Here is a 27,674-nt window from a genome sequence, read left to right as displayed (position 1 = left end):
AATAAAAAAGTTGTTGATGTTCTGACATAATTGGATCAAAACCTTTTAATACAAATCCTTCTAGAATCTGTAATCCTTCTTGAATCTGGTTTTAAAAAGCATATTTCTGCTCCTTCTAAGACTCTCGAATACACCATCCCCAAATCCTGCTTTATTCCATTCCATGCTGTCTCTCAAAGTAAGAATCCTTCAAATTTTAACATACGCACACCAATAAGGAACTGGTTCAAGAACACACTGTGACTGCCACAGGGGCGGGGTGGGGAGTTGGGAGAGATAGGTGAAGGGGTTTCAAGAGGTACAAACTTTCAGTTATAAAATCCATGTCAAAGGGGCGCCTGGGGGGCTCAGTCGGTTAAGCATCCAACTTTGGCTCAGGTCATGATCTCACGGTTTGTGGGTTTGAGCCCCGTGTCGGGCTCTGTGCTGACAGCTCGGAGCCTGGAGCCTGCTTTAAATTCTGTGTCTCACTCTCTCTCTGCCCCTCCCCTGCTCATGCTCTGTCTCTCTCGGTCTCAAAAACAAAACAAACATTAAAAAAAATTAAAATCCATGTCATGGAGATGAAAAAAAAGATAATTTCTTTTGTTTAATGTGTATTTATTATTTTGAAAGAGAGAGATGCAAGCAGGGGAAGAGCAGAGAGAGAGGGACACACAGAATCCGAAACAGGCTCCAGGCTCTGAGTTGTCAGCACAGAGCCCAAGGCTGGGGCTCGAACCCACGGACTGCAAGATCACGACCTGAGGTGAAGTTCGACGCTCAACCGACTGAGCCACCCAGGCGCCCCCTGAAAAAAGATAATTTCTAAAGATAGTTCTCTGACTCTATACCTAACCGGGATAAATCCTAAGAGTAAAAAGAACTGCAAAGAAAGATCTTGAACTTTACTCAGTAGGCTTCATGCTGGTGATGGTATAAATAGAAGGTCTCCAGTGTACATTATGGGAAAGAACAAAGTAGGAGATGTATGGATGGCACGGGGTTACAGACAGACATGGGGAAAAGCAAGGATAAAGACAGAGGTCAAAAGAGATACAGCAAAATGGCAAAACGTTAGCCATAGGTAAATATCCTGAAAGGTATACACCTGTTCGTTGTGCCATTATAAATGGTTTTAAACCTTTATACAGTTTCATGGATTGGATGGAGTGTCTGGGTGGCTCAGTGGGTGAATTCAGCATCCGACTCTTGATTTCAGCTCAGGTCATGATCTCACAGTTCGTGGGATCAAGCCCCAAGTCGGGCTCTGTGCTGATAGCGCGGAGCCTGCTTGGGATTCTCTCTCTCTCTCCCTCTCTCTCTCTCTCTTTCTCTCTCTCTCTCTCTCTGCCCCTTACTCGCTCATGTGCCCATGTGTACTCTCTTTCCCTGTCAAAATAAACATTTTTTAATGTGTTTATTTTTGAGAGACAGAGAGAGAGAGCACGTGAGCAGGGGAGGATTGAAGAGAGAGGGAGACAGAGGATCTAAAGCAGGCTCTGTGCTGATGGCAGTGAGCCCGACACAGGGCTCAAATTCATGAACTGAGAGATCATGACCTGAGTTGAAGTCGGATGCCTAACTGACCCAGCCAGGCACCTTTAAATAAACTTATTTTTTTTAAGTTTCAGGGATTGAAAATTCTTCAGAGATTGAAATCACATATTCTCATCTTTCGGAAACATCCAAAGATTCCTTATCAAACTCCAAAACTTTGTTTCTGATCATGCGTGGCAAGAGAAATAACAGTATCTTAGATACTTAAGATACCAGATCTGTGGGCAACCCATATTTAAATCAATCACTAAACAGCACTGACTCAACAAGAGGTTACTTGTGCAGTACACAGCCCTGCACCCAGCCCCTGAGCTGGTGCTGCAGCCTAGAGATGAGCCGCCCTCATCTCTGACGGACCCCAGGCACCGACCCATGCCTCTGCAGGTTTCCTTCACTCCACACCCCAGCGAGGGCCGCCAGCCTCTCTAGCAGCCTCTCCTTCCCCACCCCGACTCCATTCCTGCCGGTTCTAACAGACCCTAGCAGAGAAAGCCACACTGATGCCCTTCCCACCCCACAGCTGTCCGTGTGACCTGATTTTGCAAAGAGCTTAGTCTGTGCTCAAACGCCCCCCCCCCCCCCGCTCGATCGCATGGAATCTCGTGGCATCATGCCCTGTGGTTTTCGTTCTTCACAATTAACACACGCAGAACAGCGACCCCACGGAAAGCGCGCTCTACAAGAGCTCTAACGCTGTCCGCTTATATTCAAAAGGCCGTGCAAACCACGCCTCCACAGGGTGGCCCTTTCCACCCCAAACGCAGCGAGCTTGGTCTTCCTGGACTATCCTTCTTCCCCAGAAACTCGACTCCCCCTCCTGCACGTGCATCATGGTGGTGAAGTCCGGTACCTGCGTCTACCTCTCGAAGGGCATCGCGGCGCCCCACCACCCACGCGGCTTTGACTGGCACGACTGCAGAACCTGAGCATCATCTCAAACACCGGCAACAGCCCCGTGTAACCACCGGCCACCTGCAAAGCCCGCATCGCACAGCTTCCAGCTTGGGCCTACAACCCCAGAGCGACGCCCCTCCCTTGAAACGCTCTGGCCCTGGCCGGGGAACTGCTTTCCCCTCTCTGAGCCAATATGCGGCTGTGGCCAGGAGCCCCCAGGCCACGCCCTGGGGCCCTGCAGACATCACCGGAGTCCTCTCGCAGGGGCGGGACTCGAACTCACGAAGATGTGGTCATGAAGCCAGAGTCCGCTCACTTCCAGCTCAACGGCTTTACCACGCTGTCCTCTTGAGCCATCTCTCTTCGGCCCACTCCCCCTGGGAACACCCTCCTGTCACATCCCCTCTCCCAGTGCGGCGCCCAGAACGGCGCTCAGTACTTCGGGTACAAAGTACTTGTCGTTATTCAGGATGAGGAAACGCTGTCCCTTCATAAATTATGATCAAGGACATCCTGCCGTTTCTTCTCCGTAAACCAGATGAGGCTTTTGATCTACCACAGGCTCTCACCGGAGAGGGGGTTTCTCTTCCTGCCTGATTTACTTATGAAAAATATTCAATTATGCTCCCGGTTTAATTCACTTAGTAATGAAAAGCAAATGAGCCCGGCCGGCCTGTTTGATTTGTCTTGGAAGGAGAGAAACTGCTTTGCAAGAACAAACAAAGTTAAATTAAAATGAATGACTCTCCTCACTCTGGAAATCGAAATTCTCCACAAAGCACTTCTCGATGCCCTAGAACACGGGGCCGACCCCAACTAGAGACAGCACGCCTCCTGACTGTCCCCTGGGGCCAGCGGTCACATGCTGGGCCCGCGAGGGTGCGTGGACACACATCCCAACTCATTCACGCACGCAGCTTTGTGTTTCACGGACCACGAAGCAGGCGGTAAACATGTGCAGGACGCGGCCCCGTCGACGGGCGTCTCACTTACCATTTTTGCAGATCGGGCAGCACTGGTCAGGCTCGTACACGGGGTCCACACACTCCGTCTGTGGACACGCGGACACTGTGCACAGCACCTCTCCGTTGGCTTCGCAGCGGCACCGCTCACACGGAGACACCTGGAACACAAGCCCACGGTCGGGTCAGACCTCCTGTCCTCCTTACCATACAGACTCGTGTCTTCCTTCCCCCCAGACTTCCTTGGAAGACCCCCCACCCCGCCATGGTTTAAGAATGTAAAAAATTATCCAGAGGCGCCTACGAGACTCAGTCGGTTAAGCGTCCAACTCTTGGTTTCGGCTCAGGTCGGGATCTCAAGGTTGGTGAGTTCAAGCCCCGAGCTGGGCTCTGTGATGACAGTGTGGAGCCTGCTTGGGATTCTCTCTCCCTCCCTCTCTCTCTCTCTCTCTCTTTGTTGCTGGCTCTCTGCTCCACTCCCACTTGGATGCTTTGTCTCTCTCAAAACAAATACATTTTTTTTTTAAGTTAAAAAAGAAGTATGCAGCCCAGTGGTTTGCAAAGTGGGAACAAAGCCAGAGTGCCACAGCAGAGACCGGCTCCTTCGGGGGCACCTGGCCTGTCCCTCTCAACCCTGTGCAGAGAGGCCGTGACTTAGTGACCCACACCTTGTGCCTTTTTACCAGCTTTCTTCTGAAGACAGGTCTTTCTTTCCACGTTGAACAAAAGATTCACCGTATCGAATTCTTGTCTCATCGTCATGCAGGTGAGCCGCGGTCCCCCACCCCTGCCAGGTGCCACCCGGCTAGCCTGGGACACTCCATGTTTGCACGGAGTAGACAGGAAGGGGAAGGGGCAAGGAGAGGAGGGACCTGGCCCGGCCCGGAGCTGTGTGGATATGACCTCACTTAACCCCCACGGCAGCACTAGGTGCCCGCTCCTGCACCACTGCCCCGAGTGCTGATCAGGAGGCTGAGGCTCAGGTGACAGGCAGTTGGCCAAGGACGGACCTTGTGTGAGAGTCCAGGTGCTCCCCCCTCCCCTCCCCTGCCCCGGGGCTCTCCATCCATCACCCAGGGCAGCTGCGGCCCTCTCTGTGCTGGGCTGGCGCTTGCCTCGCTGTACTTGTGGCCACTGGCCCAAATTCCTCCTTCTGGATCATTCCAATCAAGCACAACAGCATTCCTGGAAAGGCTGAACACCCCCAGCTCCCCATCCCGCCATAGCCACAGGCCACACCGTGATGGATTTTTTTCCTGGAAATCCCTGACACGGGGATCTGTCACCTGGGTTGACCCAAGACAAAGCAGAAACAGCAGATGCAGACTCAGCAGTGGGATGCAGAAACAGACGCAACGTGGAAACGTGCCTTAAAGGATCGTGGAGCGGGAAGGTGACACACACACACGGAGCGTCCCGGGGCGGGGGCCCCAGGTGACCGACCGTGCTGCACCCACCACCCAGCCGGCGCACGTGACGTGGACAATGCCAACGATGCTCACGGATGCGCCTCTGTCTATCCAATGCCAGAAATAAAAGCTCAAATCTCCACCCAATGGCCTGGTTGGTGCACAAAGCAAACACTCAGTTCGTATTTAAGGCTTTTTTAATGTTTGTTTATCTATTTATCATGCACAAGCGTGCATGAACGGGGGCAGGGCAGGGAGAGAGGGAGAGAGAGAGGATCCCAAGCAGGCTCTGTGCTGTCAGCGCAGAGCCCGATGCAGGGCTCGATCTCATGAACTGTGAGGTCGTGACCTGAGCCGAAGTCAAGAGTAGGACGCTCAACCGACTGAGCCACCCAGGTGCCCCTGTATTTCAATTTAAAGGCTTTTCTCATGTGCTAGACAGACCACAGCCAGCCTGGCTGGAAGTCACGGGACATCTGTGTGAGCAGGAGTGTAAGTATGCGTATGTGTGAGTGTGTGTGAGTGTATGAGTGAGTGTGGGTGTGGGTATGTGTGTATGTGTGTGAGTGTATGAGTGTGTGTACAAGTGAGTGTGCGGGTGTGGAGGTGTGTGTGAGTGTATGAGTGAGTGTGGGTGTATGGGCGTGAGTGTGTGTGTATACGAGTGAGTGTGGGGGTGGGTGTGGGTGAGAGTGTATGTATGAGTGTATGAGTGTGTGTACGAGTGAGTGTGTGTATATGAGTGAGTGTATACGAGTAAGTATGTGTGTGTACGAGTGTGGGGGGTGTGGAGGTGTGTGTGAGTGTATGAGTGAGCGTGGGTGTAAGAGTGCGTGTGTATATGAGTGAGTGAGTGTGGGGGTGGGTGAGAGTGTATGAGTATGTGTGAATGTATGAGTGTGTGTACGAATGAGTGTGTGTGTACGAGTGAATGTGGGGTGTGTGCGTACGAGTGTGTGTGTACGAGTATGTATGTGTGTGTGTACGAGTGTGTGTGTGTGTGCGAGTGTGTGTGGTGTGTGTGTACGGGTATGTGTGTGTATGAGTGAGTGTGTGTGTACAAGTGAGTGTGTATGTGGGGTGCGTGTGTATGAATGAGTGTGTGTGTGTACGGGTGTGTGTGTACAAGTGTGGGGTGTGTGTGTGTATGAGTGAGTGGGGGTGGATGTAGGTGAGAGTGTGTGTATGTCTGAATGTATGAGTGTGTGTATGAGTGAGTGTACAAGTGAGTGTGTATGTGGGGTGTGTGTGTACAAGTGTGTATGTGGAGGTGTGTGTACGAGTGAGTGTGTGTGTTTATGAGTGTGTGTGTATGAGTGAGTGTCGGGGGTGTGAAGGTGTGTGTGAGTGTATGAGTGAGTGTGGGTGTGAGAGTGTGTGTGTATGTGAGTGAGTGTGGGGGTGGGTGAGAGTGTGTATGAGTGTGTGTACGAATGAGTGTGTGTGCACAAGTGTGTGTGCACAAGTGAGTGTGGGGTGTATGTGTGTACCAGTGAGTGTGTGGGGGATGAAACCTCAGAGCCGCCAGGACACAATCTGACCTGGGCTGCACGACAGCCCTGAAAGCCACAACCAGTCTGGCAACAACATAAGGGCACGTTTTCCAGGAGGCTGTTGGCACCACAAGGCCCTCTTGTACGAGGACGGACTTTGCTCTTTGCTACGGCTGCTGTCCGCATGACTTTCTGTCTCCCACTAATTCCCCTTTCAGCCGGTAGCATCCTCCCATCAAGGGTAGATTTACTCAGCCAGCGGGATGAGAGAAGGGTCTGGCGTTTTAAAAGCAGAGACCATGAGTTGCAAGAGACAGGTCACGGTTCATCGCGTGTCGGAGCCGTCAGCGGGAGGGCTGGGACGAAAGCCATAAGAAAGCAAACAGGGTGGAGTAGATAGTGGGGAGCCAGGCTCCCTGCCCCCAGAAGCGGCCAGGACGGTCCCATCTTAAGGGCAGGATAGTCCGAGAGGAACAAGAGGGTCAGGAATCACGGGAGCCTGTCCTCAAGAGACGGGCCCGACCTGGGCCCCACGGCCACCCAGGCTGCACTGCGGGGACGCAGGACACAGCCCATTTGGTTCCGGAATTTGAAAGAAGGGGAGATCAAGCCTCCCGTCTGTCCCCAAGGAGAGCTCCGTGAAAGACCACCGACGTACAAATGAGGGTCACAGAGGCTGCAGGACCGGAGCCGGCCTTCCCGCACAAGGGAGCACACCCCGGGTGAGGCAGGTCTGGAAGTGAAGTATTTCTTCCTGCTCCTTGTTCCACAACCTCACCGGGTCCCCAGTGTCCCCACGCCTGAGCCCATGGTCGCCCACAGTCTGGGCTGCTACTTTCCTTTTGATTGATTGACTGATTGACTGATTGATTTTTAAGTGTATTTATTTATTGTGAGAGAGAGAGAAAGCACGAGCAGGGGGAGGGGTGGAGACAGAGGGAGAGAGAGAGAGAATCCCAAGCAGGCTCTGCATGGTCAGCACAGAGTGCACAGAGCCCCACTCGGGGCTCGACCTCACGAACCGTGAGATCATGACCTGAGCTGAAGTCAGACCCCCAACCGACTGAGCCCCCCAGGCGCCCGACTGCAACTTTATCAAAAATTTAACTGTGAGTTTTGCTATCACAGAATACTTAGAAATCCTGGCTCGACTCCTGGGAGATTCGCTCGTGTCTCAAACATATGAGTTGAGGCTCAGAGGCAGGATCACCGGGAAGTGAGTGGGTCACACTCAGGCCTCACCTCCTACACTGCTTGCCCTTCCCAAGCCCCAGGCCGAGGTTTGCACAGGGGGCACAACCCCCCCGAGCCCCACCCAGAGCCAGGCTGGCCAGAGCAGATGGCCAAGCCCCACCGGCACCCCCAGGGGACCCTGTGCCCGCTGCTGTCCCACCTGGGCCAAGAGCCCCTGCACGCCGTTTGAGTCAGAGCTCCCCATCCAACCCCAGTCCCTGGGACCCTGCCCGGGACTGGGGTCACCTCACAGAACTCTCCGGCGTCCCACAGATGTCCTGCTGGGCCCCTCCACCCTTCTCTGGGTGTGTGGCCCTGATCACTGATGCTCAGACTTCACGGCACCGACGGCCCGGCCCGCCTCGACCCTGCACACTGACGTACTGACAGCTCCCAGGCCTCAACCGACCGAGTCCGTTGCTTTGCATGTCGATGCCTCACTAGCACAGTCCTGCCACCCAAGAAAGGCTCCCCGTTGTATGAACTCCACCTGTTCTAGCCCCAGCGCGCACGTCCTCCTCTAGGAAGGACAGCACAGGAGGACCAGGCTTCTCCTCTCATTACACCTGTCACAGCGCTCAGGTGGCCCAGGAAAGGTTGCTAAGTTGCAAACCACAAAAACCCACCTGCCCGCGTGAACTCAGCAGCCAGGAGCAGAAGATGCAGCCACACAAGTTCAGGGTCACCGGGTCATGGAGGAAGGGTGTGACGGGACCCAGCTGGACTCAGACCAGCTGTTCTCCCTGTTGCCAGTCCCACCAGCACCCCCCACCCACACAAAGACACGGCCCCGCCTCTGCACCCCCCCAACCCAAACCAGGCACCGCCCCGCCTCTGCAACCCCCACCCACACGCAGGCACCACCGGGGGGTCTGTCGTATCCTAATGAGAGCACCTCTGCTCAGGATCCTTTGTGCTGGAAACACGGGACCCTCCACCGACAGAGAAGGGGACAGGCCGCCAAGAAGACCGGAAGCTACAGCCCGTGATCCCAAGAACCTCAACACTGGGCTTGGCTCAGCAGTCATCGGGGCCCATCGGGCATTCTGGGTGACAGTGACCCTCTTTCTGGCTCATCTCACCGTGCCACATGCACGGTTGGCCCCTCCCCCACCCTGCCACTAGCAGGCGCGCGCGGCTGATCCCAGCATCTGGGGGAGGTTTGCCTGCCCCTTGGCGCCACTATATTCCAAGCAGCTGTTCTGACTCTAGCCACCAGGTCTGAGCACCCCCAAAGCTGCAGTGTCCCCACCTGCCATCCCCTGTTCTATGTCCCACTGCAGAAACCAGAAGTCAGCCCACCCAGTGCATGACTGCATCTGTGACCCGCAACACAGACTGCCAAGGCACGCTTCTGCAGTCAAAGGTGGCAACCCTTTCTCCCCTTCCAAAGTTGTCCTTGCCCTGAAAGACAATTCGCCAGGGCCAACCTAACTGTAAAACAACAGTACCTCTACTTAGCAAATCACAACCTACATACAGTATCCCATGCCTTGTGACAGAAATACTCTTCTTTGCAACGTTAACGGTTACAAATCCGAGAGAATCCCAAGCAGGCTCCATGTTCGGCTCAGAGCCTGATGCAGGGATTGATCCCATAACCCTGTGATCATGACCTGAGCTGAAATCAAGAGCTGGATGCTTAAACGACTGAGCCACCCAGGAGCCCCATGAACACATGCAATTTAGACGCATCGCCTAGAAGAACATGTGGGCGTTTGAGGAAAAGTCTCCATCCTCCAGGCAGCTGCTATGTGCCAGGAGTGGACAGAACATGGGTTGGATAAGGACAACAGGAACTGGGCTTGAGACTAAAGATAAGCTCTGTGGCATTCCTTCATTTGTCCGAGCCCTGAACCCAGATGGACCAATACCATTTCCACCATTTTCCTGGAAGGTAAGAGCACATGTGAGAGCTGGGACTAGTTTAGAAGACTGTTAGCCGGCCACGCACCCTGGGGCCGGCCTCAGATCCAGGGTCTCCAGTCTGGGAATGCCGTCCTGGCTTCCTCGGCCAACACTGCTCACGCAAATGACACGTCTCAAAGTGGATCTAAGAAACTTACCCTGACACCTGAAGCAGAGCAAGGAGGGACGGACCTGTCTGAGCACGTTCTCAACAAAGCGACCATAAATACAACGTGCACAGCAGAGGCTCCAGAGAGAGATTAACTTGAGACTAACTGATAATTAGTTAGACCCTCTTAATGCTCAGTAATGACACACGTGTCTGCGTCACACGTACACGGGCATGAAGGACGGTGAACTAAAGACTGAACCTATTTCTATACACGCAAGTAGGAACAGGAACCATGATTTATAGGTGGGACAATTCTTACAGGTGAAATGATGCCGACACAAGTGGATAGTGCTTCAATCAAGTGCCCTGTACATAAAGATCTAGACCAGACGGGTACAGAAGTGGAGTGGAGAACTTCTGTACGAGTTGTGCATAAGCAGCCGTGTATTTTAGCGCATGTATGTATCTTACGTTAATGAACTCGGTGCCAATTAGGCGCTGATCTGTACGAAGCGCTGCCTTGTGTGATCTGTAACTGCGATTATAACCACTGTAACCACGAGAAGGACCAGGATCCGAAATACTGCAGAAAGCACATTGATTATGAATCTTGGTCCTGCCCGTGTCCCAAATCGCTTCCCACTCTGGGAGGCAGAAACTCACTTCAGGCCCCTCCTCCTACTCCTGCCCGCACGGCAGATTCGTTCACCATCCACTGGCAGGCACCTGTTTTCCTCAAATCTGGCCTAAACGCATCCTCCTGTTCCGTGCTGCCAAAGAGAGCCACTGGCTGGGTGAGAGGCAGACAGTGCTGTGTGTCACCTGAATCCCATCGCCTGGATGGCGACCACCGCTATATTCCAATCTGGAACTTTCTACCGCGACTGCTAGAGAAGGTGCCATGAAACCCCACTGCCACCAAATAAATGCACTGGCTCCTGGTGGTCAGGGAGCAACTCTGGGATAAACACAGATGCTTCCTTAGGAGCAGACAAATGGGAGGCAGCAGCCTCCCCGAACGATTTCCCCTGTTTTCCTACATGGAATTAATTTCAACACAGAGAAGACAGAGAAGCTGAGCTGAGTATAGATCTTTCTCATTGAAAGCCATTCAACATCAAATAACCTCTTCTCCCCACTTCTCTGTTTCCTCATCAGCAGAGGTGCTCCAGTAATAACCCCCAAACTTCTGGGTTCTGCAATGACGCAAAGTGAGATTAACATGAAAACAAAGAGGGACGTTGAAATCTGGATTTCCCTCTACTTTCCTCTCTCCCGGTCCTTCCCGTCCTTCCAACACCCCTTGAATTCTTCCAGGAGCACTGGCTTGGAGCAGAGTCTCTGGTACCAAGAACCCCAATCCCAGGCTGCTGGTGAGTAATCAACTCATCCCAGGGTGACTCAAGAGCAGGGCAGTGTCCCCATTACATCTGGGATTGTAACGGAGCCGGTGCAAATATCCAGGCTCACTAGATACTGACTGAGTCAAGAAAGTGACGGTTAGGGGTGCCTGAGTGGCTCAGTCAGTTAAGCGTCCGACTCTTGATTTCAACTCCGGTCACGATCTCACAGATCATGAGTTCGAGCCCTAGGTCAGGCTCTGTGCTCAAGTACCAGGGATTCTCTCTCTCCCTCTCTCTGCCCCTCCTCTGCTTGCTCTCTCTTTCTCAAAAAAAATAAATAAACCTTAAAAATTTCAAGAAAGAGCTGAAATGAACGTGGACAGCACATTATGAAAAACATAAAAAAAACAAAATCTACAGCATTGCCTCAGGAAGAGTCAGTCGGCGCCTTATGAACAGGCGCTCAGGGATCAGACACCCACACCCGAGAACAAGGAAATAAAGGTGAATCTCTCTACAGAGAGGAATCAAGATTCGGATTCCACATCTAATCCACTAATGGAAGAGAAGACACAGTCACTAGAATGAGTTGAACACTAAGGCAGTGACTTTACAGAAGGGATCCCAGGGCTTGTAAAGGAATGTTTGGAAACCAAAAGACAAAGTGCATGGCCGGAGCTGAGAAAACACAGCCTCCAGATTCTGGAGCGATCGAGTCCCAGACTTAGGGCACAGATGTCACACCACACTCTTCCTCTTGCATATTTTCTTACCATTCTCTTCTCTTGCCTTTAAATAGCTACGATTTGTGCCGAGTAGCTGGGGATCCAGGCCCCCTTACTCACCCAAGGGACAAACTTCTTTTCAAATCCAACTATGGAAGATGTAAGATCTGGACGTGTCCAACCTGCAGATTTGGGGCGATGCACACACGGGTCCTGGGGCTGCGACACCAGGTCCCATCGCCAGCCCCTCGGGCTCCCTGCCCTCTGGACTCCTGCACTCTCAAGGGGAGGTATGAAGAAAATCCCACCACTCACCCCATGCTCAGTCTGGCTAGGGAGCTAGGGCATAAACACACGGGAGAGAAGCTAACAGAATGGCAGACAGTGCCAGATGCTAAGTGAGCTGGGTGCATATTAAGAATTTTTAAGGCAGGGGCGCCGGGGGGCTCAGTCGGTTTAAGCGTCTGACTCTTGACTTTGGCTCAGGTCATGATCTCACAGTTCACAAGTTCGAGCCCTGCATCGGGCTCTGGGCTGAAAATGCAGGGTCTGCTTGGGTTCTCTCCCTCCCTCCCTCTCTCTCTCTTTCTCTCTGCCCCTCGCCCACTTGCGTGGTCTCTCTCTCAAAATAAACGAACATAAAAAAAAAAAAAAAGAATTTTCCAGGCAAAGTTGTGGGTTTTGGCTGGAACGAGAGCGAAGAGAGAAAACTCCAATATGCAGAGGATGCCATAGGGACAAGGTGCCCTTCCCAACGTCCTAAGGCCAACGGGAGCTTTCCTGCGTGTCTTAGGAAGAATGAAAGTAGAGGAGAATGTCTTTCAAGAGGGAGAAATCCTCAGATGCTGAGTAATTACCCAGAAGAGATGAGATTCCTAAGACCTCAAAGGACAGAGATACCCCTAAGACACTTCGCAACTGAACTGATACAGAACCACGTTTTCCACCATCGGCAGGTGCGGGGAGCCCCGGAGCGGAAGGAATCATCCTAAAACTAAGGAGCATTACTTCTTCAGCGTTTGCGCACCTGAATTGTGTTTGCACATCCTGACCCTGTCACGGAATTTATCTGACGACCCTGTTGAATTCAGCAACAAGTTGCCAGAGGCACCAACTAAAAACTTTGCTGGGGATGACCGGCAGCTTCCCCAAAGTCACTGTCACATTTTTGTCACCAGATGGCGAAAGCGTCCTTTCCAGCTGCCGTGCTTGCTTTCAAAGTGCCAGGCAGCCACACTTGTTAACTTGTGATGCACTCGGAGGGAAATCACAAAGTCCCCTTCTATTTAAACCACCGGGTCTTATTAGCTTCCGACTGCCGGGAGCTGTGTTATTTGGGAGCTGGAGAAAAATGCTGGAGCGCTGCCTTTCAACTCTGCTTCCCCCCCCCCCCCGGAGTGAAACACACCCCCGAGTCTGGTGAATTGCCAAGAACCTCCGGGGAAGCAGCCTGATCTGGGGGTCTGGTTGGACCACCGCGCCTCTCCTGTACAAGCCTCATGCATGCGTCCCGGGCCTCCCCAGGTCTCCCTGCAAGAAGCCGGGAGATGCTATGCAGGGCACGGCTTTCTTTCCACAGTCCCCTCGAAGCAGATCTCTCCCCAAGGCTACGTCAGGTCGCTTACCTGAAACCGTCTTATTAAACTAGGCAAGGCACCTGCGAAGCTCCATTTCCACACAGGAAAACAGCAGGGTCCTTCAGGGACACCGATGCACCTGCCTGCCAGCCTGCATCCTCCAGGCCTTCCATCGGTCAGGACCAGCACGGAGCGCTCGGACCTGCGTGCCCCTCTGCCCTGCCTTCTGTTCCCCAAAGTGAAATGGGCTTGATCCTTGGCCACCTTCCAGCCTCCAACACAAGCCACTGGCCACCCAGCGACAGAACACTGCTGCTCCCCAGGCCCTGCAGGAGAGATTATTTTTGTTGTTGTTGTTCTCTTTGTCTTTCCACTCTCTGTCAGACAACGGATTTGCACACAAAGGGACTTAATTAAGAACTGTCCCCAGAAGCTGTCAGCTTTTCAGTGAGGGGAAGAAAACCACCCCGCCCACCACACGACAGACTAACAGTACAACAGTCTGACACCCCAACGCCACATCAGAGAGTGGCTTTTCCTTCTTCGTGGTTTAGCTTGTGGTGAGACTGTCTAATCACGTCCTTCAAATCCCCTCGTGACGGATTCCCTCAGATTAACACAAATGACGAGGAAACTCACTTAAGAGAAAGGAAAAAAATGCTGGCCATGTTTACGTGGTGCATTCTGCTTGGTGGCAAACAGCTGAGAAGCTTGGCTAGAAGAACACTGGTGAACATTCTGGAATGTTCTGACCTGACAGATCACACGGTCAGATGAGATGTGAAAAAGACCATGCGGGCTTCCTGTCATGGAGTGCATGTTTGGGTCCCCCCAAAATTAAAGTTGGAGCCTTAACCCCCCCAGTGGGATGGGAGCTGAGGTCAGGAGGGTGGGGCCCCAAGGTTTGATTCCTGTGCTTCAAATACAAGGAAGAGCCTGGCGATCACGGTCAGCTTTCTCCCCATAATATGAGGACCTGGGGAGAAGGTGGCCATCTTGAGCCTCAACAGAACCAGACCTTGCTGGCACCATGATGTCGGACTCCCAGCCTCCAGAACTGTGAGAAGTAAATGTCTGTAAACTTCTGCAGTGGGGGCAGACATGTGCCCACAGTGGGCCAGCCCCTGGCCCCCAGACCCTGGCCCGCTGCACACAGAGCAGGGCAGGGAGAGAGGAGAGCCCGTGATCACAGGCAGCCAGACCGGGACCCCCACTGCTGGGATACTGGGTCTGCACAGAGCCCCTCTCCTCTGACCCTGGGAGCAGGGTGCCATTGAGATTTGGGGGGTTGGTTTACATTAATAGATGCTCTGCTCATTCAGATTCCTAAACTAAGCCCTGAATGGAAAGGACACATTGCCAACTGGGCACTGCCAGCCTGGGGCCAGACTGGGGCAGTAAGGGCCCCAGGGAAAGATGTTGTTAAAGCCAAACTTCACTGTTTTAAAAATGGGAAAATCTACAGCCTCTTGTGTTAGAATAAAGAGTGAAACATAAGTAATCCCTGGAGAGAAGGAAACAGGGCTTGTTCCTCATTTTATACCTAAATGACTAAAATGAAAAATCTCTCAAAGATGGGGCACCTGTGGGGGACTCAGCCGGTTGAACGTCTGACTCTTGATTTCCGCTCAGGTCATGATCTCATAGTTTGTGAGTTCAAGCCCTGCGTGGGGCTCCGTGTTGACAGCATGGAACCTGCCTGGGATTCTCTCTCTCTCTCTCTCTCTCTCTCTCTCTCTCTCTCTCTCTCTTCCCCTCTCCAGCTTGTGCTTTCTCTCTCTAAATAAATCAACATTGAAAAAAAAAAGCCTTCCAAGGAGTAGGCTTTTAAAAGGTGGGTATGAGGGCGGGATGTGGGATTGGTTCTCTCTGAAGGATCACAAATTCAAAATTTTTTCAGGGGCCCGTCGTGTAAGAAAACAAGGTGGTGAACCAGGTGCATGAAAGCGAGTGGTGGGGACTGGGGCACGCTAGGAAACTTAACACGCTGAAACCCATAGGCACATCTCATCCTAACCCATAGGCACATCTCATCCTAACAACACACACACACACACACACACACACACACACACAAACACACACACACACACACCAGACGAAAACAGAACCATGCCACTCCGTGTTGGCATTCTTCCTTCGAGACGGCAGGAATAAGGCTCGTCCTCGGCAGGGAGGAACAAAGACGACCCAAAAAGCACGTCTGTCTCCTCTGCCCAGAGCTGGCCAGGCTCCAGGAACAGGGCCCACGCTTCCCAGCTATCAGGTGGCCACGCAGACACCCGTCTGGACGACATGTGAGGTCAGAGTCTGACTGTCCTGAAGCTCCGTTCTGTGCACAGCAGTTGCTGATTCCCGGGAAGGTGCTGGACCGCGGCCCAAGCCCAGGGTTCACGCCATTGGCCCTGCGCTCCTTTCCAAAGCTGAGCCTCTTCCAGAGCGTCCTGGAATTACAACAGGACGCTGCCAGCCTGTTCCTCTCCAGATAGGGAAGTCCCCATCCGCGGTGGAGAAGACACGACAGGGCTCACTCACAAAGACATCCTCTTGGCTCTTAGGTCCCTGAGAGCCGACCCTGGCAGTCACCAGGTGCAAGATGAGCTTTCTTCCTTGGCTTCCTGGAGGGCATGGGGACCAGAGGGGATCTCCGCCCTCAGCCGGAGGTGACGTGAGCCGAGTTGATCCCTCAGGCTGCCTGCGTCCCTGGCTCTTCACAGGCCCAGGGGAAGCCAGTGGCCTTGTCTGATTTCTTTCTCTTCCAGTCTACCCACCCCTGAAATGTCTGCATGCGTGACATGGCTAAGCCACCAGCGGGTCAAAGAACACGTGTGCAGGGCATCCTGGCCACTGAGGACTCCCTGCCCCATGGCTGTGGGGACAGAGATGCCCCCGTGACAACCTGTCCACTGGCCCAGGGCCGAGTGTCGCTCAGAATATAACCATCAATGATTCAAGAGTGGGACCAGGAGCCCAGCTATAGCTTCTGATACCTTCACGGGAATTAATAAGTAAGAGTCGTGGCTTGTTTGAAACTAAGTTTGTGTTTTCTCTGCCCTAAGCCTCCTACTGAGATACTGAAGGACCGCTTTCAAAAGTCACACGACATTCAAAAGTAAAATATGAGAAGTTGTTTTTAAAGCTGAACAAGGGAGATACATTTGTGTAGCATGTCAACCTTTGAGGAAAGCAAAAAGGCAAAACGGGAGGACCAATCGTTCTGGTACACTTTGGTAGAGACATTACTATTTATGTCTGAGCTGCCTCACGGACAACAGGTACCGAGAGCCAAGAAGGAGGGGCATATCATCTTGAAGTGATCTGAAGTTTAAAAAAATTTTTTTCCCAATGTTTTTATTTTTGAGAGACAGAGAGGCAGAGAAAGAGCGGGGGAGGCAGAGAGAGAGAGAGGAGACACAGAATCTGAAGCAGGCTCCAGGCTCCAAGCTGTCAGTACAAAGCCCGACGCCGGGCTCGAACTCACGAACCCGTAAGATCATGACCTGAGCTGAAGTCAGACGCTTAACCAACTGAGCCACCCAGGCGCCCTGAAACGATCTGAATTTTATTACAGGAGGGACAGGAATGATCACCCACAGGCAAAGGGAGCTTGGTGGCGTCTGTGATCAGCAGTCCTGGAAAGCAGGAGGGCTTTTGCAACTGCTTACCTATGGCATGATTTGGCCTAAAGCTGAGCTAGCTGCCCCCCACCCCCTGCCCTGGTAATAACTTTTTTCCAAGAACATTTACCAGTTGTATCTGATGGCATTTCCTGTTTGTTTAAGGATAAAGTTGGAACTCAAAATCCCTATCTGTAGTCCAGGTGTTCAATTCTAGCACTCTGGACGTTGGTTAGCAGGGGCCGTTCTCCACCCTGTAGGATTTTGGCAGCATGTCTGGCCTCCACTCATTGGATGTCAGTAGCATCCCACCCCACCCCAGTTTTGACCACCAAAAATGTCTGCACCCATTGAACAAGTCCCCACCGGGGCAACATGACCCTCAGCTGAGAACCACTGGTCTATGCTTCAGTGAACAGTAACTTTTCTTCCATTCCTTCTTGACTCTGTGACTTGGCTTCCCAGGTCATGTTCTCCTTCCTGAGTTTCATCCTTTACACTGCATTTTGAAGTTGCCTTACTTATGGTTCTTTGGTGGCGTGCTCTATTTTTGTTTAAAAATATCTTCATTCGGCCTCCTTCCTGAAGGATAGTTTTGCTGGATACGTAAATTCGATTAACTCTTCTTTTCTCTTTGTTCTTTAAACACGTTCTTCTACTGTTTGGGGTCTTTCTACCAGTGATAAGAAGTCAGCTGTCGGCCTAGTTACTGCTATTTTGAAGGTAAAGTCTGTTTTCTCTGGATGCTCTTAAAATCTTTTGCCTTCAGTGCTCTGCAGTCTCACTATGATATGGCTACGGGTGAATGTATTTTTGTTTATCTTTCTTTTTTTAAATATTTTTTAATGTTTATTTTTGAGAGAGAGAGACAGAATCGAGCAGGAGAGGGGGAGAGACAGAGGGAGACACAGAATCTGAAGCAGGCTCCAGGCTCTGAGCTGTCAGCACAGAGCCCGATGCAGGGCTGGAACCCAGGAACCTCGAGATCATGACCTGATCCGAAGTCAGATGCTTAACCAACTGACCCACCCAGGTGCTCCTGTTTACCTTTCTTTAAATTCCTAGGGATTCATTAATTGGAAAATCAAGGTCTTTCAACTAGAATGTCTGGCATTCCATCCCTTCATTTTTCCTGTATTTTCTACTACCTCTTCCAGAATTCTGATCTGATCCATGTTAACTCTTCTCTGTCCTCCATGTAACAAAGCATCTCCTTCCTATGTTCCATCCGTGTGTCCATATTTCACTCTGGGTGACTTCTCCAAATCTTTCTGCTAGTTCGTTGAATTAGCTTATAACCTGTACCTGATGTAAAGCCGACCCCTCCCATTGATTATCAATTCAAACTATTATATACTGCTGTATACAAGTTCTACCTGATTCTTCTTCAAAACCAATCAGTATTGGGAATATACTTGTTTTGTCTACCTATGCATTTTATTTCAACATAGAGTTTTTGCATATTAAATAGTCTCATTTTTATTCCAACATCTGGGTCTCATTGGATTACTTTAGTCTCAGCAAACTCTTGCTTACGATGCCCCTTCTTGTGTGTAATTTTAATTTTGCTATCACATTCTTTGGAACGCTACTTGTGGGGATTCTTTGCGGCCCCGGGGGGAGGGTGCATTCCTCCTGGGGACATTTGTTTCTATCGGACACCTGTCGGCATTGCCTGCCAGGGACACCCCCCCCCACCCCGCCTTTAAGCACAAATACCCCACCTGGATTTTCTGGACCATCCAGGGAAGCAGCTTCATGCTCATAAGACAGCACACGCACTAGATACAGCAAATGTTCAGAGAAAACCTGTCAGCTCAACTTAGCCCTGAGGCCCATCCAGGGGGGTCTGTCTGCACTCCTCCTTTGCAGGACATGCTTTTGGGGGGAGCATGGCCTTATGAGATACACCCTGGTGTGACGTTCTCTCTCCCTGGGGCCATGGGCTTGTCAGGTACCCCAGCCTCGATCCCAGGCATCAGATGATGCTCTCAGATGGTCACCACTGCAAGATTGACTTTCCTGTCTGGATTTTACCTCTAGGGATTAATTTTTCTCAATTTTTTTTTCCCATTTCAGCTGTGCTTTTAAGAAGATGAGTGGGTTTTTTTTTTTAATGTTTATTTATTTTTGAGAGAGAGAGAGAGACAGAGACAGAGCACGAGTGGGGGAGGGGCAGAGAGAGAGGGAAACACAGAATCCAAAGCAGGTTCCAGGCTCTGAGCCATCAGCACAGAGCCGGACGTGGGGCTCGAACCCACAAACTGTGAGATCATGATCTGAGCAAAGTCGGGCGCTCAACCGACTGAGCCACGCAGGCACCCCAAGATGTGTTTTCTATGATATCTGGGATTTCACGAGTTTTGTTAAGTGCTGGGTTTTCGGGCTATTAGTTTTCTCTATTCCTGGGCAAAGGGTGGTCTCAACATGTTTAAAGCAAAATCCTTTCCGCCATAACCAGAGATTATGGCACAGAGCCACACGGCTTCTTAATTTTCCATCCCTATGCTTCTCCATGGGCCTCGGGCTTCTGAGAGAACTCACAGGGCCATGGGCAGATGCCTGACATCATCCTTTTCTGCAGATTCGAAAGGCACTCCGTGTCCTGGCCGCACCCCAGTGCCCGACAGAAATAGAATGAGAAGTGAAATCCAGCTGGCAGGATCTCAGGCTTGGAACAGAAACAGCAAAAAAAGGATTTCCAGCTATGTGGTCAGAAGCATACCACAAAGGATGGCTGTAGGGCACACAGGCTAGGTGGAAAAGCATCATCTTCCACCCAAACTCACAATTGTGCTCTTTGAGACAAACTCTTCTCCTCTTCCCCCTAGAAACCTGTCCCAGGCTTGCCCTGTCATTTAAAAACAAACCTTCGACAAGAGTCTAGATGGGCAGCTTCCAGCTGGGTGCCTTGCAGAGCCCCATGATGCTTCTCACAGCACATCACACACCTTGTGGTCACTGCCTGCGACGTTGGGGTCACTGCCCGTTTACTGGGGGCACTTCAAGGTTTGGCGTTATGTCTCCAGGATCGTGTCCAAAGCCTGGCAAATATTTACCCCCCAAAATATATTTAAAAATGTTTTCTTTAGAGGTTTGTTTTTGAAAGAGAGACAGACTGTGAGTGGGGGAGGGGCAGAGAGAGAGAGGGAGACACAGAATCCGAAACAGCCTCCAGGCTCTGAGCTGTCGGCACAGAGTCTGACATGGGGCTCGAACTCACGAAGTGTGAGATCGTGGCCTGAGCCGAGGTTGGACGCTTAACCGACTGACCACCCAGGCACCCGCAAAAAAATATTTTTGAATTAAAAAATGCAAGAAGAAATTCTTGTTGGGATTGATCAGATTTGGAGATACCTTCCACCAAAGGAAATATTTATGGGAAAACCCCGGAGAGGCCCGCCCTAATGCTGAACCTCCACAGTCAGTCTTCCCAGGGACTAAAAACCCTCCAGGGGGGTAGTCACCTCCCACAAGAGGCACGCTCACCAGGGAAGCCCCCAGAAACCACCTTCACCTGGCTGCAGGCTTATTCTCTCTCTCTCTCTCTCTTTTTTTTTAGTTTGTTCAGAGCTTTGTAGATTTAAATTGCCTTCACGTATATCTCATTTACTTCTCATAAACTGAGAGATAAGCAGGATACTCTTTACTTTGGACCACTGGAAAGTAGGAGGCTCTGAGAATTGTTCAGGGGCACGAGAATGAAACAGAACAAGGGCTGACACAGACATCTTTAGAGGGTTAAGCGCTCTGTCCTAGAGGACGCTGAGACCCTCCACTCACACTGAAGGAGGTGGACACTCAAGATGTCCTACTCAGAAGGACACAGATACTTATTTTGTTCTAGATGGCCTGAGTCAAACCCACAAAAATAACCCCTTGGCCAAGTTGGCCCAGCACTGGACACAAATGTGGGGCAGGTGTCCCAAACCTGTTCGAGCTTTCCCTTCTCCACGTACCTGGGATTCTCGTGGTCACACACAAGATGCCACTTCATGACCATATGGTCACAGGCATAAGATGGCATAGTTGGAAGGGCAACAGTCTAGGACTCAGATCCTGGTTCCATCATTTACTAGCTCCATAACTTGGATCAAGTCACTTAACCATGTTGAATCTTAAAGGTCAACACCTGGCCACATCTGAAAGTTTCAGAGAAAGCATATGGACTTCCCCCTTTAAAACAATTGTTACTCTTAGGGAGCCTGGGTGGCTCAGTCAGCTGAGCATCTGACTTCAGCTCCGGTCATGATCTCGCAGTTCATGAGTTTGAGCCCCACCTCGGGCTCTGTGCTGACAGCTCAGTGCCTGGAGCCTGCTTTGGATTCTGTGTCTCCCTCTCTCTCTCTCTCTCTGCCCCTCCCCTGCTAGTGCTCTGTCTCCCTCTCTCTCAAAAATAAATAAGCATTAAAAAAATTTTAAAACAAACTGCTACTGTTTAAATGGCTTTGGGCAAGAAAGGCAGAAACTGACAGGTCCAGAATTGAGAAAATCTTACTCAGAACCCAAGCAAACTCAGGCTTAGCAACAACACAAGCATCCGGCCGACTAGAGAACATTAGCTTTACGCAGCTTGATTCATTATACTTTGCAAAGGAAAATAATAATAGTATTGTTTTATGTTAAGTAACATCAACTGGACGAACGGAAATAAATACCATGCAACTGAAAAATATGATGAATGTGTCTCTCTCCTGGCACCTTTTCATAATTGCAATAGAGATCTACTTGGGGCTTTTGATTCCAGATTTCATGGAGGAAGTTTTTTCATTACTAAACTTCTGGAAAGGAGATTCTGCAGCAGGGTTAATCATGGGTCAGACACTGACGCCCTGGGAGAGCCTGGGCTCCCCGGCGGCCCCACATCCCCGTGCCTGCGAATCTCTGTCCAGCTGCCTCTGGTTCAACAGGCCTCTCGCTCTGAAAAACAGGCGAGCAAGCAGTACTTATTAATAATGCAGCGTCTCTTTTTCTTCAAAGACTTCCACAATTGCTAATCAGAGTTCCTGATCACTACGAGAGCCACCGCGGACAGGCGGAACTGGCATCACACGACCCAGAAGCCAAGACGCGAGCAGTGTTCGTGTTCCTGGAGGGCCTTATCCACAGGCGGGGGTTGTATAAATTGCTTAGATGCTACAAAGCACCGGGACAATCTTGCAGACCCCCGCTTCTAACCTCACAGTCCCCCAGGGCATCAGGAGACCCCGTGAGGGTGAACAACTTAATTTTGCGGCTCAAACTGCAATCGTTTTCTGTTGGTAAACTCCAAATCTGACCTGCTGCCTGCCTTTCTGCCTGGTAGTCATCGGGGCAGATCTGAAACTGCTCCAGGGAGCCCCCACCGGAGAGCTGCTCATTAGTTGTGTCTGGCTCACAGATCTACCGCCATAAACAGTACAGTAGGTCCTAACAGCGCTCGGAATGGAATAGGCACAGAACGACAGTGGTTTAGGTGGTCTGCCTGCCTGGCTATGCTTCTCGGGCAGTGAGTTTATCACCAATCACCCCTGCACCTTCTTTGTAAATTCTTTCTTCAATCGTACTTGCCAGGGAGGCTTCCCCTGGCCACAGTCCTTGTATCTCCTTGGGCTCGTCCATGTGAGGTCAACTCTGGCCTCCGACACCTGTTATGGCTATGTTACAGCCTGGACTGTGCCCTCCCTCCCAAATTCTCAGGTTCAGGTGCCAACCCCCAGTACCTCCAACTATGACCGTATTTCGAGACAAAATCTTTACAGAGGCAATTAAGTTAAAATGAGGTCATCCAGGTGGGCCCCAATCTAATATGACCTGTGTGAGGAGACTGGACGCAGACGCACACAGATCATGAACTTGGTGAGGACACAGGGAGAAGACGGCCATCTACAACGCCAAGGAGAGAGGCCTCCGAAGAAACCAACCCTGCCCCCACCTTGATCTCGGACGCCCAGCCTCCAGAACTGTGAAACAATAAATCTCTATGGTTTAAGCTGCTTGGTCTGTGGTCCTTTATGACGGCAACGCCAGCAAATGAGCATGTCCCCAGGAAGCAGAGAACACGTGAAAATGCCACTCGTTTAAAAAAAAAAAAAAATACAAACCAGCAGACCAGGCTTCCTTCTCCAAAGTTGGATACCTGCTCGTGTAAGTTGAAGAACAAGCCACTTGGTGGAATTTGAGAGGCAGTGGAGAAAACTCCACCAGCAACTACATTTTTACGTGGCTACACAAATTAAGTTGCAAACATCCCTAGAGACATGAGAATGTTACTCTAGTCATTATCAGCGTAAGGGGATTTCGTGGGCGCGTCGAGTAAGGTCTTCCGCAGACATCTGGCCGAGATTATCAGCCAGGCTGCGAAGAAGAGGGATTGTGATGGCGTCTGTAGGGAGCAGGGAGAGGAGGGAAAAGACGAAACTGTGAAAATTGGGCAAAGAGCCACGTGCCCAAGAAAGAGCAGCCCAGGAAGACGGAGGGAAGCCGCCTCGCAGGGGCCAGATGCACAGCATCACAGGCACCAGGCAGGATCTGTTTCCCAGACAGATGCCCAGAGTGAGCCCCCAGCCTTCATCACTACCTCCCTCTCTCTGGAGAAGCACCGAGCAGACGCCTCAGACGCCCGTGTGCCTCCCAGGGAAGGAGGCCCAGCACTGGCCTCCCTTTCCCCTCCTTCCTTGCTGCGGTGACCAGCACTCCAAGCAAGACACACACGGACCACAACCCCCGTTTCCTTAACCTTTTCTTGGGAGAAGAGCAAAGCGCTTCAGACAGAACGTGCTCTCCTTTTCCACTGCCCGCACACGGTGCTGTGAAAACTACAGACCACACTAGCAGAGCTCTCGCTGAAAGCCCAGAACCTCCAGAGCAGAGAGGTGGACAGTGGTCGTGCCCGGGCACTCGGCACCGCAGCTGGGCGTAACTGCAACCCCTAGTCACAGAAACGAGCATGACATACACATCGTGCAGAATGAAATCATTAGGGGGTTGTATGTGTTAGGGGAGCAAGCGCATCACCGAACGCGTAGAAGCTTTGCAACATTCATGCACGTGTCCATCCTGGCAGCCGCTGATGACTGGATGAAAGTTGAGAATGAAGTACCACTTGGAGACGAGAGATGTACTTAACACTCAAAAGAGAGGTTCACGGGTACCTTAATTCTTCCCAAGATTATCATCTCTCCAATCTCCCGTTTGTTGCCAACATCCCCCATCTCCAGAGGCTGCAACACGTTCTGCTTCCTGACTACCGATTTTTGAATCACATAAGAGTCCCCCCCACCCCCACCCCCTCCCCGGCTCGCAAAGGCAGCTCCGTGGCACCCAGCACTTAGCGATGAATTACTACAACACAAGTTTGAATTCTTCTCTCTGTCTGTCATCTCAGGCAGATGACTGGCCACCCTGTGATGTGTCTGGGATTTTTAGATCGAAATGCAGCTGACTTCGTGAGACTCTTTTAGGAAATGACTATAAAACAAGATACAATGCAACCAACAAATGCAATCGATAAAAACTAACGACTTGCCTTTGTTCTTATAACCCTGAGAGATTTTTCTCATGAGCCTAAAACTCAAGAGAATTATTTTGTTGGGCCCATGCCTACAGCCCCGGCCCAGGCCAACATGGAAGGTACCTCTGGGTAGGGAAGATACCTCTTCCGAGGGTAGATACCTACCTCTGGGTAGGGAAGGTACCTCTGGGTAGGTACCTGGGAAGGTACCTGGGTTTTGCCAGGACCTTTGCTTCAGCACCAACACACCTGGGGAGACGTGTGCCCGACTTCCCACTAGCAAGGGAGCCTTGTGAGGGCAGGCGCCTACCTAACTCCTGGTGTATGGTCAGGGTCTGGTTCATAGGAGTTTCTCGACAAAGTTGTCTTTGTTTCTTCGAAGGGCTGGAGTGAACAACTGTGCTAAACAGGCTGGCCTGGGGATGCATCCTGGGCATGAGGCCGGTAGAGCTCCAACCAGCCTTAGCTAACAGATGAGGAAAACAACCTCAGAGGAAAGATGCGATTTGTCCTTGTCGTGCTGGTTAGTGGCAAGGCCAGGATGGACACCTGTGTTTCCCTACTCTAAATCCCAGCACTCCTTCCACACTTGCTACCTTATCTACAGATCAGTCCTTCCTGGCTTTCTATTTCTACCACACCAGGGATTGATTCTTCAAATTCTTTAGGGGCCATCACATCCTGGGCATATCCTGAATGTGTGGATCTCCGAGGCTGGGCTCCGGGGGCCTCCAGCAGGATTCCTTCCCCCCTGCCTTCCCTCCCTGCTCAGTGCTGAGGGCTGCAGGCCCCAGGACGCCCCCTGTCACCCAGGAAACCCTCTCTCTGCCCAGTCAACAGGCCACGTGTCCAGACAGGCCTCTCTTGGGGGGTCTGGATGAAGATCTGTGTAGTTCTGCCCAGGCCACGGAGTGAGGGAGAGGCAGGGCTGTTAGAGTTCCCCAAGGGACCAGCACGTGCAAGGGGCCAGCATCTCCATCCAAACCTGTGCCCCAGCGGGGCTGGGCTTCTGTTTCACATAACAGCATGTAAGGGGAAAAGCAGACAATGTGCATTAGCACAGCTCGGCCTGACTCATGAGTCTGCTTCTTAACGGCAACCTTGTCTTCACCCTGTTATTTAAATATTCTGTGCCTCAGTTTCCTCTTCCCCATCAACCGGAGATCACAGGTAAGCATCTGTTTCACAGTATGTTATGAGGTTTAACCAAGTTAACACACGGGAAAAGCGCGGCCTGCAGCCTGACGCACAGTAGGCGCTCAGGAGACGGCCAGCGCTGTAAACACTGTTACTAGTATGCCCCTAAAATAATAACAATGATGATGATAATAATAACAATAATAATAACCCTAAACCGCACTTTCTGGTTTTTGCCATCCACTGTGTTTTGGCATCCAATGAGCAAGCATTTTCTTTTCCTTTTGAGGACATTTGCGTGATACTCCACCCCATAATCTGGGGAGATGGCTTATTTATAGGAATGGTCTCCCTTAATCAGCTATTAGCAGAAAACTATACCCCAAATGGCACGCCGAATTACCCCGTGTTTGGAAACAGGTTGAGCATTTCAGCGGCCACGCTTTTTAAATTAGAAGCAGCGGATTACCAGGGACAGCACAGCCAGTAAGTGCTGGGGGGGGGGCGGCCGTCCCCTCAATGCCGTGGGCCTCACCCTCTCCAAACCCTTTCACGGCGAAGACCCGAGGAATTAATGTGGATCGGCCACTTTGCCTTAAAGATTACCTCCGCTCTGAAAAGACAGATCGTGTTGAGGGGACGCGAGCACAGCGCTGTCCGCCTCTGGGAACCAGAACGCGCCTCTTCTTCAAAGTGGGGGCGCCTAGCGCGCGGGGAGGTTTCACCCCGCGGCGGGAGGTGCAAAGTGGCCCCGGCGGGCGCTCGCCTCTTACCACGAACTCCTCCAGAGTCTGGTAGGTCTTGCCCCGGAACTCGCAGTAGTTCTTCCTCTCCTTGCACTGCGGACAGCACTGGCTCGTGTCGACGTGGATGCAGCGCGGGTGCAGCCGCGGGCACTCGGGCTGCGCGCACAGCGGCCCCTCCTCGGTGCACAGGCACGGGCAGGCCGAGGGGCCCGGCGCGAACTTCTCCCCGATGGCGTACACGAAGCCGCTCTCGTCCACGCAGCCCTTTCCGCGGTAGTCCGGGTACGCGTACTCCTCCGGCGGTTCCGGCGTGGGCGCCAGGTCCGGGCCGGCCGCGTCCTGGGCGGCGGCGGCAGCGGCGGCGGCGGCCGGGGGCTCCCCCTGCGGGGTGTCCCCGCGGGCCCGGCCCTGCAGGTCCCCGGCCTTGGCGCCCCCGCCCTGGGCGGCCCAGGCCTGCTTCTGCTTGCTCCACGCCTCCCGGCCGGCGAGCCCGCGGCCGCCCTTGCTCTTCCAGTCCCGGCCGCCGCCGCCCTCGTCCCTCGCGGGGCGCCCGAGCTCGCTCACCCGCCCCGGGCCGTCCCGAGACGCGTGCTCGCGCTTCTCTTGGCCCGGCTGCTCCGGCGCCTGGGCCAGCTTCTCCAGCGGGATGCTCGGACTGCACAGAGCCACCATCAGGCAGCAGGTGACCAGGAGGGAACTGGACAGCGCGCCAACTGCCATCGCAGTGGAGCTGGGCATCCCCTACCACGTCCCGGCGGGCGGGCGGGCGGGGAGCGCGGCCGAGGGGCGAGTCGCATTCACAGCCCGGGGGCGCGCCGCCGCCAGCCGGGAGCCGCCGTCCCTGCGGAGAGAACAGCAGCACAGCTGAGCCCCGCGGCCCGCGCGCGCCCGGCCCCCACCCGGCCCCGCGCCGCCCGGCCCCGGCAGCGCTCTAGAGGAACGAGCCGCGCGGCGCGGGCGGGGGCAGCATGCCCAGCGTCGGGGCCCCGCCGGCCCCCCAGACCTCACAGATGGGGCACGCGGACGTGGCGGCGGGGTCCCCGAGAGACGCCGGCCGGCGGCGTTTCTCCCGCGGCCGCGGCTAGCGGTGGGGACGGCCCTGGGCGGGTGGCGGAGCCGCGGCTGCCGGAATGCAGCGAGCCGGTCCCGCGCCCCCCTGCGAAACTCGGATGGAGCCACATAATCCGGGAGCCCGGGGTGTGCCCCCTGGGGTGCCAGCCACGCGGTCTCAAAGGTTACTCAATGGAGAATTCCGCAGTGGAGTTGGGCACGGGAGACCGTGCGGGAGGATATGGGGGGACCCCCCTGGCTCTCCTTAGGGCCTTTGGGGAACGGGGAGGGAGGGGGTTAACAGAGCTCCCAGGACCCCGTGATTCATTTCCCAACAACTTTTTAAATGCCTGCTGGACAGGGAGCAGAAGCCACATCCCCGCCCTCCTCCCGTGGCCCAGAAGCTCGGGAGGATGTCCCTGACCGCCCCCGGCGGC

The 27,674-nt window shown here is 52.7% G+C and overlaps 1 protein-coding gene across 1 annotated transcript in view; it reads right to left on the bottom strand.

The window, feature by feature from the left end:
• The window catches only part of VWC2 (von Willebrand factor C domain containing 2), a 123,678-nt gene extending 96,753 nt beyond the window's left edge, over nucleotides 1-26,925 (bottom strand). Inside the window, exons 1-2 of the mRNA XM_047094608.1 lie at nucleotides 26,215-26,925; nucleotides 3,427-3,556 (exon numbers count right to left, since the gene is read on the bottom strand). Of these exons, the coding sequence (XP_046950564.1) occupies nucleotides 3,427-3,556; nucleotides 26,215-26,925 (841 nt within the window). The remainder of the gene's footprint in view (nucleotides 1-3,426; nucleotides 3,557-26,214) is intronic.
• Between the last annotated feature and the right edge of the window lie 749 nt (nucleotides 26,926-27,674).

The sequence above is a fragment of the Lynx rufus genome, unplaced genomic scaffold (assembly GCF_022079265.1).
Source record: "Lynx rufus isolate CCGP_SWC_20201006 ecotype Redwood Valley unplaced genomic scaffold, mLynRuf1.p SCAF_4, whole genome shotgun sequence".
In the NCBI taxonomy this organism is placed as follows: Eukaryota; Metazoa; Chordata; class Mammalia; order Carnivora; family Felidae; genus Lynx; species Lynx rufus.
The sequence above is the reverse complement of the archived record's forward strand: the minus strand, read 5'-3'. Positions and strand labels throughout refer to the sequence as shown.